Source organism: Hyla sarda, chromosome 5 (assembly GCF_029499605.1).
Source record: "Hyla sarda isolate aHylSar1 chromosome 5, aHylSar1.hap1, whole genome shotgun sequence".
In the NCBI taxonomy this organism is placed as follows: domain Eukaryota; kingdom Metazoa; phylum Chordata; class Amphibia; order Anura; family Hylidae; genus Hyla; species Hyla sarda.
Window position 1 is genome coordinate 359,333,616 of NC_079193.1, and position 13,729 is coordinate 359,347,344.

Below are 13,729 nucleotides of genomic sequence, written 5' to 3' on the forward strand. Positions count from 1 at the left end.
TCTCCCCATTCCTACTCCTGCTGTTCTGCCTGCCGTTGAGGAATCCCTCCATCCTTTCCCGGTGTCCTCATCCCAGGGGAGGCAGTTACCGGATAAAGAGAAGGGGAGACCTAAGGGGGGGGGTACTGTTACGCCTAGCGCTCCGGGTCCCCGCTCCTCCCCGGAGCGCTCACGGCGTCTTTCTCCCTGCAGCTCCCCGGTCAGTCCCGCTGACCGGGAGCGCTGCTCTGTCATGGCCGTTGGGGATGCGATTCGCACAGCGGGACGCGCCCGCTCGCGAATCGCATCCCAGGTCACTTACCCGTTCCCGTCCCCTGCTGTCATGTGCTGGCGCGCGCGGCTCCGCTCTCTAGGGCGCGCGCGCGCCAGCTCCCTGAGACTTAAAGGGCCAGTGCACCAATGATTGGTGCCTTGCCCAATTAGCTTAATTGGCTTCCACCTGGTCCCTGACTATATCTATCCTCCTCCCATGCACTTCCTTGCCGGATCTTGTTGCCCTTGTGCCTAGTGAAAGCGTTTTGTGTGTTTAAAGCCTGTGTACCAGAACTTCTGCTATCTCCCCTGACTACGAACCTTGCCGCCTGCCCCCGACCTTCTGCTACGTCCGACTTTGCTTCTGCCTACTCCCTTGTACCTCGCCTATCTTCAGCAGCCAGAGAGGTGAGCCGTTGCTAGTGGATACGACCTGGTCACTACCGCCGCAGCAAGACCATCCCGCTTTGCGGCGGGCTCTGGTGAAAACCAGTAGTGTCTTAGAACCGGTCCACTAGCACGGTCCTCGCTATCCCTGTCTGGCACAGAGGATCCACCTCCTGCCAGCCGGCATCGTGACATCAACTTTATGCCAAAATGGAGAAATGTCTCTTTGAATGTCAATCTCTTCCTTTCCTAGGATACTTGGTCTCTGGCCAGGGACTACAAATGGACCCAGATAAACTCTCTGCCGTCTTAGATTGGCCACGCCCCTCCGGACTCCGTGCTATCCAACGTTTTTTGGGGTTTGCCAATTATTACAGACAATTTATTCCACACTTTTCCACTATTGTGGCTCCTATCGTGGCTTTAACCAAGAAAAATGCCAATCCCAAGTCCTGGTCTCCACAAGCGGAAGACGCATTTAAACATCTCAAGTCTGCCTTTTCTTCTGCTCCCGTGCTCTCCAGACCTGACCCATCTAAACCCTTCCTATTGGAGGTAGATGCCTCCTCAGTGGGAGCTGGAGCTGTCCTTCTACAAAAAAATTCTTCCGGGCATGCTGTGACTTGTGGGTTTTTTTCTAGGACCTTCTCCCCGGCGGAGAGAAACTACTCCATCGGGGATCGAGAACTACTGGCCATTAAATTGGCGCTTGAGGAATGGAGGCATCTGCTGGAGGGATCAAAATTTCCAGTGATCATATACACTGATCACAAGAATCTCTCCTATCTCCAGTCTGCCCAACGACTGAACCCTCACCAGGCCAGGTGGTCGTTGTTCTTTGCCCGTTTTAACTTTGAAATTCATTTTCGCCCTGCTGACAAGAACATTAGGGCCGATGCCCTCTCTCGTTCTTCTGATGCCTCTGAAGTAGAGGTCTCTCCGCAACACATCATTCCTCCGGACTGTCTGATCTCCACTTCTCCAGCCTCCATCAGGCAAACGCCTCCAGGGAAGACCTTCGTTTCTCCACGCCAGTGTCTCGGGATTCTCAAATGGGGACACTCCTCCCACCTCGCAGGCCATGCGGGCATCAAAAAATCCTTGCAACTCATCTCTCGTTTTTATTGGTGGCCGACTCTGGAAACGGATGTTGTTGATTTTGTGCGGGCCTGTACTGTCTGTGCCCGGGATAAGACTCCTCGCCAGAAGCCTGCTGGTCTCCTTCATCCTCTGCCTGTCCCCGAACAGCCTTGGTCACTGATTGGTATGGACTTTATCACAGACTTACCCCCATCCCGTGGCAACACAGTTGTTTGGGTGGTCGTTGATCGATTTTCCAAGATGGCACATTTTATTCCTCTTCCTGGTCTTCCTTCAGCGCCTCAGTTGGCAAAACAATTTTTTGTACACATTTTTCGTCTTCACGGTTTGCTCACGCAGATCGTCTCGGATAGAGGCGTCCAATTCGTGTCTAAATTCTGGAGAGCCCTCTGTAAACAGCTCAAGATTAAACTAAACTTCTCTTCTTCTTATCATCCCCAATCCAATGGGCAAGTAGAAAGAATTAATCAGGTCCTGGGTGATTATTTACGGCATTTTATTTCCTCCCGCCAGGATGACTGGGCAGATCTTCTACCATGGGCCGAATTCTCATACAACTTCAGAATCTCCGAGTCTTCTGCTAAGTCCCCATTTTTCGTGGTGTACGGCCGTCACCCTCTTCCCCCCCTCCCTACCCCCTTGCCCTCTGGTTTGCCCGCTGTGGATGAAGTGACTCGTGATCTTTCCACCATATGGAAAGAGACCCAAAATTCTCTTTTATAGGCTTCATCCCGGATGAAAAAATTTGCCGATAAGAAAAGAAGAACTCCCCCCATTTTTGCTCCCGGAGACAAGGTATGGCTCTCCGCTAAATATGTCCGCTTTCGTTTCCCCAGTTACAAACTGGGACCACGCTATCTTGGTCCTTTCAAAGTCTTGTGCCAGATTAACCCTGTCTCTTACAAACTCCTTCTTCCTCCTTCTCTTCGTATCCCCAATGCCTTCCATGTCTCTCTCCTTAAACCACTCATCATTAACCGCTTCTCTCCCAAACTTGTTTCTCCCACTCCTGTTTCCGGTTCTTCTGACGTCTTCTCCGTGAAGGAGATTTTGGCCTCCAAGACGGTCAGAGGGAAAAAATTGTTTCTGGTGGATTGGGAGGGCTGTGGCCCAGAAGAGAGATCCTGGGAACCTGAGGACAACATCCCGGACAAAAGTCTTATCCTCAGGTTCTCAGGCTCCAAAAAGAGGGGGAGACCCAAGGGGGGGGGGTACTGTTACGCCGAGCGCTCCGGGTCCCCGCTCCTCCCCGGAGCGCTCGCAGCGTTCTCTCATTCACAGCGCCCCGGTCAGACCTGCTGACCGGGTGCGCTGCGATATTACTCCCAGCCGGGATGCTATTCGCGATGCGGGACGCGCCCGCTCGCGATGCGCATCTCGGCTCCCGTACCTGACCCGTTCCCCGTCTGTGTTGTCCCGGCGCGCGCGGCCCCGCTCCTTAGGGCGCGCGCGCGCCGGGTCTCTGCCATTTAAAGGGCCGCTGCGCCACTGATTGGCGCAGCAGGCCTAATCAGTATTCTCACCTGTGCACTCCCTATTTATACCTCACTTCCCCTGCACTCCCTCGCCGGATCTTGTTGCCATTGTGCCAGTGAAAGCGTTTCCTTGTGTGTTCCTAGCTTGTGTTCCAGACCTCCTGCCGTTGCCCCTGACTACGATCCTTGCTGCCTGCCCTGACCTTCTGCTACGTCCGACCTTGCTCTTGTCTACTCCCTTGTACCGCGCCTATCTTCAGCAGTCAGAGAGGTTGAGCCGTTGCTGGTGGATACGACCTGGTTGCTACCGCCGCTGCAAGACCATCCCGCTTTGCGGCGGGCTCTGGTGAATACCAGTAGCAACTTAGAACCGGTCCACCAGCACGGTCCACGCCAATCCCTCTCTGGCACAGAGGATCCACCTCCAGCCAGCCGAACCGTGACATATATGTGTACGATGGACCTTCAAGTTGGGAGAGAAGATCAGGATATCATCCAAATACACCATGACACAAGTGTAGAGAAGATCACGGAAGATCAGTGTTGAGTGTGAATATTAGAAATGTAAATGTTTACCGCGAATATCAGCACTTCGCGATTTCACAAATATTTAGAATACTGCATAGTGATATATATTCACAATGACAAATATTCTTTTTTTTATGCCAATTTTTATGTACATTTTTATGCGAATATCGGCACTTCCAGACTGGACACTGATCCCTCCCATCTTTTAGGTGGAATATATAATTGCTTATAGAAAGAGAAAATCACCAATCAGGCTCAAAAGCCTGATTGGTGATTTTCTCTTTCTATATACTTTATAAGTGTTCACCAAGGGATATTTATATCAATTTGGTCCTAGAGTACCAGTTATCAATTACTCTGGTTTTTTGGAACATATAATTGCGCATGTGCATTATGCAAATTTCATAACAAATTTTCCCATAAAAATGAAAGAGAAGGAACATAGCGAATTTTGCGAACATAGGATGAATATTCGTCCATATATTCGCGAAATATAGCAAATTCGAATATGGCCCCTGCAGCTCATCATTACAGAAGATGTCATTAACAAATTCTTGAAAAACAGCCAAGGCGTTACAGAGACCAAAAGGCATCACAAGGTACTCAAAGTGCCCATCATGGGTATTTAAGGCCATCTTCCATTCATCTCCTTCCCGAATTCTGATGAGATTGTACGCTTTTCGCAGATCAAGTTTGGAGAAGACCTTGGCACCCCGCAGGCGATCAAAGAGCTCAGAAATCAAAGGTAAGGGGTACCGATTCTTGATCGTGATCTTGTTAAGTCCCCGGTAATCAATACAAGGGCAGAATGACCCATCCTTCTTTTCTGCAAAGAAGAATCCTGCACCAGCAGGGGAGGAGGACTTCCGGATGAAGCCCTTCTGGAGATTCTCCTTAATGCATTGAGTCATGGCTTGCATCTCGGGAACAGACAAGGGGTAGATTCCTGCCTGAGGAGGCGAAGTCCCTGGCAGAAGGTCAATCGGGTAGTCATAGGGACGGTGTGGAGGAAGACTTTAAGCCTGTCTTTCGCAGAAGACGTCTGCAAAGTCCTGGTATGGAACAGGAAAACCCGGCATAGATGAAGGTGGTAGAGAATACTAAGGCTGAAGTGACGCCAAACAGAGGTTTTGGCAGAGAGATCCCCAGCAAATGACTTCAGCAGTTTGCCAGTCGAGAACCGGGGCGTGATTTTGAAGCCAGGGAAGATGACCCATACAAAAAATATGGAGAAAAACTGTTCCAGGTTAAACCCCCCCAAAGGACGAGGGGGCACTCCCTCCGTCTGGAGAAAAAAAAGTTTAGTCTCAAGGGGCGACACGCCTTCTTTACCGTGAGGACTGTGAATTTATGGAACGGTCTACCTCAGGAACTGGTCACAGCAGGAACAATTAACAGCTTTAAAACAGGATTAGATACATTCCTGGAACAAAATAAGATTAATGCTTATGAAGAAATATAAAATCTCATCCCTTCCCCAATATCGCGCCACACCCCTACCCCTTAATTCCCTGGTTGAACTTGATGGACATATGTCTTTTTTCGACCGTACTAACTATGTAACTATGTAACTATGACGGAGAGGCTCCAAAGTACAATGAGGAAGGACATAGAACTCGATCTTCTCTTTTTGTAAAGCACCCACTTGCAACAAAAGTGGTTCAGTGCAGAAGTGCACCGCATAATTCAAGCATTCACCATTGATGGAGGAAAAGTATGAAGGCTTGATGAGCCGTGTCACAGGAAGATGGTGCTTGTGGACCAGAGAAGCATTGATAAAATTTCCTGCAGAAGCAGAATCCAGGAAGGCAATGGCGTGGAACGAAACTCCTGCAGAGGTGAATAATAGAACTGGCATAGTCAATCGAGGAGAGGGAGAATTGACACCTAGAGACGCCTCTCCCACGTGCCTTAGGTACGTGCGTTTCCTGAACGTGGTGGCCGTAGAGGACAATTTCTGAGGAAATGTTCCGTGCTGGCACAATACAGGCACAAGTTCTCTTCACGTCGGCAGGACCTCTCTTGTTGGGACAAGTGGGCATGGTCCACCTGCATAGCTTCTTCGACAGGAGGCAAGGTTGGTGAACGAGGTGGCCAGTGTAACACTGGCACCAATCGGGGAAAACGACGTGTCCAAACTGCTTCACGTTCTTGGCGAAGTTCCTCCTGCCTCTTGGCAAAACGCACATCAATGCGAGTGAACAAGAGAATGAGCTCACTCAGAGAAGATGGAGGATCTCGTGCAGCGAGAGCATCCTTAACTCTACTGGAAAGTCCATTTTTAAAGGTAGTACACAGAGCCTCATCATTCCAGGCCAATTCTGAGGTTAGAGTGCGGAATTGGACAGCGTAATCACCAACAGTAGAGTCCCCTTGACAGAGGTTCAGAAGTGTGGTTTTGGCCGAGGAGGCCCGTGCAGGCTCTTCAAAGGCACTGTGGAATTCTGAAAGATTGGAGGACACTGGATCATTTCCATCCCAGAGAGGTGTGGCCCAGGCCAGGGCTTTCCTGGAAAGAAGACTAACCACGAACGCCACCTTGGCACGCTCCGTCGGGAACTGATCAGCCATAAGTTCTGAATGCATAAAACATTGAGTCACAAACCCCCTGCACAATTTAGGGTCCCCTTTGAACTTTGTCGGCAGAGATAGACATAACTTGGAGCCAACGGAAGCCACGGAGGCAGCAGACACCAGAGGAGCAACTGGAGCAGGTGGAGGCTGCTGCGGCTGTTGAGCGGAGAGGAGCTGCTGTATCATTGCAGATAGCTGATTCAGCTGCTGTGCTTGTTGCTCAATCTGCAGAGATTGTTGTGCCACTATGGCAGATAGATCACCGACATTCGGCAGAGGCACCTTGGCGGGATCCATGGCCTGATCTTACTGTGACAGCTGGTGGTGTGGATCCGCTGTACCTGAGTGGACGATGACGTGAGCCGTACCATGGAGCAGAGTCTAAGGAGACGCTGGTTTTCACCAGAGCCTGCCGCAAAGCGGGATGGACTTGCTGCAGCAGGTGGCTCCCAGGTCGCTAGCCCCGACACGACTCGTCCACAAAGGCAGCCGAGGTGATGCGTGGCACAGAAGGATGAGATGTACTCAGAGTCGAGGACAGGCAGGTAGGTCGGGGCAGGCGGCAAGGAACAGGGGTCAGGAAACGTACCAGGAGAACTGGTACACGGAATAGCTGATACAACAGGGAATGCTTTCTCTAAGGCAGAAGGGCACAAAGATCCGGCAGGGAACATGAGGAAGTGCGGGGTTAAATAGGGTCAGTTCCTGACAAGCACCAATCAAAGATGCACTGGCCCTTTAAATCTCTGAGAACTGGTGCGCGCGTGCCCTAGAAGGCGGGTATGCGCGCGCCGGCTAGCAGGGAGAACGGAGGAAGCAGGAAGACAGCGGGGCAGGTGAGAACCAACGGACCGCGAGTTTCGCATTGCATCATGCACAGTGCAGTACAGTCCATGCAGGGAGTCAGGAAGGGAGATCGCCCACGGCCAGCGGCGCTACTCGTAACACATAGTAGCGACGTTTTGTCTCTCACGGTCTTTGTCAAGCTTGAAAAACAATGGTGATTTCATTTAATCCTCAGCAGAGTAGGGTGCAACGTTTCTGCGGTCTCACACCGCCATTTTTAAGCATAACAAGTGAACAATCTTTAGGTAAGGTAATAAAAATACACATCAATAAAGTGATAAATATAACAATACATCATATAAAACAGTGTATACATAGGCCGAGGATTTACAGTGTACATATATTCTTAGTAAAAGACCCAAGTACATGGTTCATCAAAGTGCATTGCGCAAAATAGTGTACAAAATTAAAAACCTCTAATTAATAATGCTTAATCAATGGGCGGGCACTCACCACACTATGCACTTTGATGAACCATGTACTTGGGTCTTTTACTAAGAATATATAGTATATACACTGTAAATCCTCTGCCTATGTATACACTGTTTTATTGATGTATTGTAATATTTATCACTTTATTGATGTGTGTATTTTTATTAATTATGTATATTATGTAACTGTGGGTATTTAAGTACCTTAAGAGTGTTCACTAATGCTTGAAAATGGCGGTGTGAGACCGCAGAAAGGTTGCACTAAACATGGGCTAATAAAGCTCTAAGAATTTCAACGAATACTGCCTGGGCGTGCTGCTGCCTTTATTCGTATTGTATCTATCTATCTATCCATCTATCTCATATCTATCTACCTATCTATCTCATATCTATCTATCTCATATCTATCTATTCATCTATCTCATATATATCTATCTACCTACCTATCTCATATCTATCTATCTCATATCTATCTCATATCTATCTGTCTCATATCGATCTATCTATCTCATATCTATCTATCTATCTATCTATCTCATATCTATCTACCTATCTATCTATCTATCCCATATCTATCTATCTATCTATCTCATATCTATCTATCCCATATCTATCTATCTATCTATCTCATATCTATCTATCTATCTCATATCTATCTATCTATCTCATATCTATCTATCTCATATCTATCTATCTCATATCTATTTATCTATCTATCTATCTCATATCTATCTATCTATCTAAAACAAAAAAGGATAAGTTGGCCGGCACATACAGATACACAACTATTTCATGGACCCGGCATACAGGTGCACGCTGCTAGGCTAAATTTACACAAGCAGGAGAATACAGCAGCACACTGCTAGCACAAAGATACAGATAAAACATGAAATGCTATATTGCTACAATGAAAAATGGAGGTGCTTCGCTCACCATTTGGCCAAATAAATGAGGTCACCTTATTGCAGTGGGATGGTCCAAACTATTTGGCCAAATGGTGAGCGAAGCACCTCAATTTTTCATTTTTCATTGTAGCAATATAGCATTTCATGTTTTATCTGTATCTTTGTGCTAGCAGTGTGCTGCTGTATTTTCCTGCTTGAATGTATGTATGTATCTATCTCATATCTATCTATCTATTCATCTATCTCCTATCTATCTATCTATTTATCTATCTCATATCCATAGAACGCTGGGTGCGGGTGGCGGGGGTCGTGATGTCATGACCACGCCCCATCGTGATGTCACACCACACCCCCTTAATGCAAGTCTATGGGAGGGGGCGTGGCGACTGCCACGCCCCCTCCCATAGACTTGCATTGAGGGGGTGTGGTGTGACATCACACGGGGCGTGGCTGTGACTGTGACATCACAATCCCCCCCGCCGCCTGCTCCAAGCATTCAGAACAAAATGTTCCAAACGCTAGGGCAGCAGAGTCCCCCTTTACTATATTATACTATAAATAATTCATATCTCTATCCACTGCATAATGTACATTCTACTTACTCTTTTACCATGATGACACATTTATACTATTAATAGGTTTGCTCACCTCCATGCTTTAATAAAAGTTTGACCATATCAGGGTAATCTACTGCAGCGGCCACATGCAGCGGGGTGACTCCATAGCGGTCCGCCTTGTTTATATCAGCATGTCTTTTGATTAGGAATAGTGCAACCTCTGTGTGCCAGCTTTTACATACCTAGATATAAAACACCCGCATTATATCTCTACACTGCAGCCACGTATGACTATGGTTAGGGCTAATATATGAGAGCGGATCATGTCACCTCATGCATCACCGTCTGTCCATGTCTGTCCACGTCATTTATATTGGATCCCTGGGCGAGGAGATTATCAATCGTTTGTAAAGAAATCTGCAAAGTAACATAAGACATTCAGTCAATATTAAAAAGATACAAGGAAATGCATGAACTCAATTTTGTATATGTTGTATTGACGCAATTGGAATGTTTTATTGCAAACTTTTCAATAAATGGAGTTTAAAAAACAATAGATGCATAAAAGAAAAAAAACTTATTTTCATCTGTTTGGACAACATTTGGCAGTTCATATACAGTACACATTACATTACTTATCCTGTACTGATCCAGAGTTATATCCTGTATTATACTCCAGAGCTGTACTCACTATTCTGCTGGTGAGGTCACTGTGTACATACATTACATTACTTATCCTGTACTGATCCTGAGTTATATCCTGTATTATACTCTAGAGCTGTACTCACTATTCTGCTGGTGAGGTCACTGTGTACATACATTACATTACTTATCCTGTACTGATCCTGAGTTATATCCTGTATTATACTCTAGAGCTGTAGTCACTATTCTGCTGGTGAGTTCACTGTGTACATACATTACATTACTTATCCTGTGTTATATCCTGTATCATACTCCAGAGCTGTACTCACTATTCTGCTGGTGAGGTCACTGTGTACATACATTACATTACTTATCCTGTACTGATCCTGAGTTATATCCTGTATTATACTCCAGAGTTGCATTCACTATTCTGCTGGTGGGGTCACTGTGTACATACATTACATTACTTATCCTGTACTGATCCCGAGTTATATCATGTATTATACTCCACAGCTGTACTCACTATTCTGCTGGTGAGGTCACTGTGTACATACATTACATTACTTATCCTGTACTGATCCTGAGTTATATCCTGTATTATACTCCAGAACTGTACTCACTATTTTGCTGGTGAGGTCACTGTGTACATACATTACATTACTTATCCTGCACTGATCCTGAGTTATATCCTGTATTATACCCAAGAGCTGCACTCACTATTCTGCTGGTGAGGTCACTGTGTACATACATTACATTACTTATCGTGTACTGATCCCGAGTTATATCATGTATTATACTCCAGAACCGTACTCACTATTCTGTTGGTGGGGTCACTGTGTACATACATTACATTACTTATCCTGTACTGATCCTGAGTTATACCCTGTATTATACTCCAGAACTGTACTCACTATTCTGCTGGTGGGGTCACTGTGTACATACATTACATTACTTATCCTGTACTGATCCCGAGTTATATCCTGTATTATACTCCAGAGCTGTACTCACTATTCTGCTGGTGAGGTCACTGTGTACATACATTACATTACTTATCCTGTATTGATCCTGAGTTATATCCTGTATTATACGTTAGAGTTGCACCCACTATTCTGCTGGAGGAGTCATTGTGCACTTACATTGCTTAAATTGTACTGATCCTGACTTACAGCTTGAATTTTTTAGCAGGATTATATTCACAGTTTACATTCTTTAGAGCTTAAATCACGATCTGCACCCTGGAAAATCTACTCCTGGTATTGTACAAGAATGTAAAAAAAACATCAAATGCTGGGCTGGAATAACACTGGCACAAATTCTAATAGATATGAGATAGATAGATAGATAGATAGATAGATAGATAGATAGATAGATAGATAGATATATAGATAGATACATAGACATGAGATAGATATGAGCTAGATAGATATGAGATATGAGCTAGATAGATATGAGATAGATAGATAGATAGATAGATATGATATAGATATGAGATAGATAGATAAATATGAGACAGATAGATATGAGATAGATAGATAGATATGAGATAGATAGATACATAGATATGAGATAGATAGATATAAGATAGATAGGAGATTGAGATAGATATAGATAGATCTGCACTCACGTCATCCCGCACTCATTACATAATGAGAAAGTGAAAAGAGAATGTTACAAATATTTGCTAATTTCTTAAAAAGGTGACATTGTACACAGTGAAGGAAAAAACTATTTCACCCCCTGCTGATTTTGTACATTTGCCCCCTGACAAAGAAATGATCTGTAATGATCTATAATTTTAATAGTCGGTTTATTTTAACAGTTAGAGACAGAATAACAACAAAAATCCTGAAAAACGCATTTCGGATGTATTTTTAATTAATTTGCATTTTATCAGTAAAAAAAAAGTATTTGACCCCTTTGCAAAACACGACTTAGTACTTGGTGGCAAAACGCTTGTTGGGTTGGTGATCACAGAGATCAGATGTTTCCTGTAGTCTCCACCTGGGTTGCTCACATCTCAGGAGGGATTGTGTCCCACTCCTATGCTGGCCTCCTGTGTAGTTCTGGACTGATTCCTCACCCATTGAAACTCCACCAGGTACATCTGCATGTAGCCCCCGACCAAGGGAGATTGACAGGTATTTTGTGTTTCTTCCATTTGTAAATAATTGCACCAACTGCTCGGCGATGGTCTTGTAGCCAATTCCAGAATTGTGTAGGTCCTACAGTCTTGTCCCTGACATCCTTGGACAGCTCTTTGGTCTTGGCCATGGTGGAGAGTTTGGAATCTGATGGCTTCTGTGGACAGGTGTCTTTTATACAGGAAACAAGCTGAGACTAGGAGCACTCCCTTTAAAGGGGTACTCTGCTGCTCAGCATTCGGAACAATATGTTCCGAACGCTTAGATCCGGTGGGGGGCTCGTGACGTCACGGCCCCCTTGTGACGTCACGGCCCATCCCTCAATGCAAGTCTATAGACATGCATTGAGGGGGCGGGGCGTATGTCACAAGTGGGAGGGGCAGTGACATCATGAGCCTCTAAGCGTCCGGAATATTTTGTTCCGAATGCTGAGCAGCGGAGTACCCCTTTAAGAAAGTGCTCCTAATCTCAGCTCATTACCTTGTTAAAAGGCAAACTTGAAATGTGTTTTTCTGGATTTTTTTTTGTTGTTATTCTGTCTCTAACTGTTCAAATAAACCGATCATTAAAATTAGAGACGGATCGTTTCTTTGTCAGTGGACAAACGTACAGGGGACAAATCTGCATGGGATTAAATACTTTTTCCCCCTTCACTGTATATACATGAGTCTCATTGCGGCATACCTGCTCTCCCTCATTTTTGCTGAGATGTATGAAATATTTTAGAACGGTCAGCTGAGGCTTGAAAAGGGTCACTTCCTCTGGAAGACGAGAGAACTCTTCACTGTCATCAAATACGTTGTCCAGGCCAGAGTAGGTTTCAGATGAAGTGCGTCCTGTGTAAAGGAGGAGTGAGATAATGCGCCATTATTTGGGGTGCATCTATAAAAAGGAATGGCTTTCTAGCACTGGCATAGAGAACTTTGAATATCACACAAATAATATAAAACAGCAATTAACGTAAAGGAAAAACAGTGTCTTACTCGAGAGTATAATTGCACTATTGCTCTTATTATTTATATATATATATATATATATATATATATATATATATATAATTTTTTATTTTTTATTTTTTTATTTTATTTATTTTTGCACCATTCTTCACTACAGTTGCTAAAATTTGTATCAATATAGCAGCCGGCAACACAGATATTAGCAAACTGGATCCAGGTAAATACTATGACTGGGTCTGTGGACTGAAACGCGTCAGCCCTGCTGCGCACTTGTACATGTCGTGTGGACTGTGTTTTAATACTTTATATTAAAGGGGTAGTTCACTGGCCAGCATTCGGGACATTTAGTTCCAAACGCTGTGTGCGCTCTGCAGGAGTCGGCCACGCTCCCTCGTGCCTTCAGGCCACACCCCTCAATGCAAATCTATGAGAGGGGGCGTGGTGGCCATCATGTTCGCTCTCATAGACTTGCATTTAGGGTGTATGGTCTGACATCATGAGGGGGCGTGGCCGACCCCTGCAGTGCGCACACATCGTTCGGAACTAAATGTTCCGAACGCTGGCCAGTGTAGTACCCCTTTAAGGGTATGTTCACACATGTGTATTTTTTACTGCAGATCTGCCATGTTTACACAACAGAATTTCTTAGCAAAATCTGACAGAAAAATTCAATTTAGAAACTCCTTTCATTGCTTTTAATGGGATTCTGCTTCACCATGCACACAGTGGAATTTTTGCAGCAAAGAGGGGAAAAAAGGTACCATTTGGCACATCTTCTGCCTTATCTTCGTCTAAGTACTAGGCCGGGTTCACACTGCGGAATTTCCACCCAAGGTAAAACCTGGCCAGAGAGTGCGGCCAGCACAGACATTACCATCCCTTTAGACGGCAATGTCTGCGGAGCAGATTCCGTCAAAACATCGAGCAGGTTCAA

The 13,729-nt window shown here is 45.4% G+C and overlaps 1 protein-coding gene across 5 annotated transcripts in view; it reads right to left on the reverse strand.

Moving 5' to 3' along the window:
- LOC130274414 (uncharacterized) overlaps window positions 1–13,729 on the reverse strand; it is a 245,551-nt gene that overhangs the window by 219,584 nt on the left and 12,238 nt on the right. For all 5 annotated transcript variants that reach the window (XM_056522734.1, XM_056522733.1, XM_056522735.1 and 2 more), the window contains exons 3-5: window positions 12,524–12,675; window positions 9,387–9,473; window positions 9,148–9,298 (exon numbers count right to left, since the gene is read on the reverse strand). In XM_056522734.1, coding sequence (XP_056378709.1) covers window positions 9,148–9,298; window positions 9,387–9,473; window positions 12,524–12,675 — 390 coding nt within the window. The remainder of the gene's footprint in view (window positions 1–9,147; window positions 9,299–9,386; window positions 9,474–12,523; window positions 12,676–13,729) is intronic.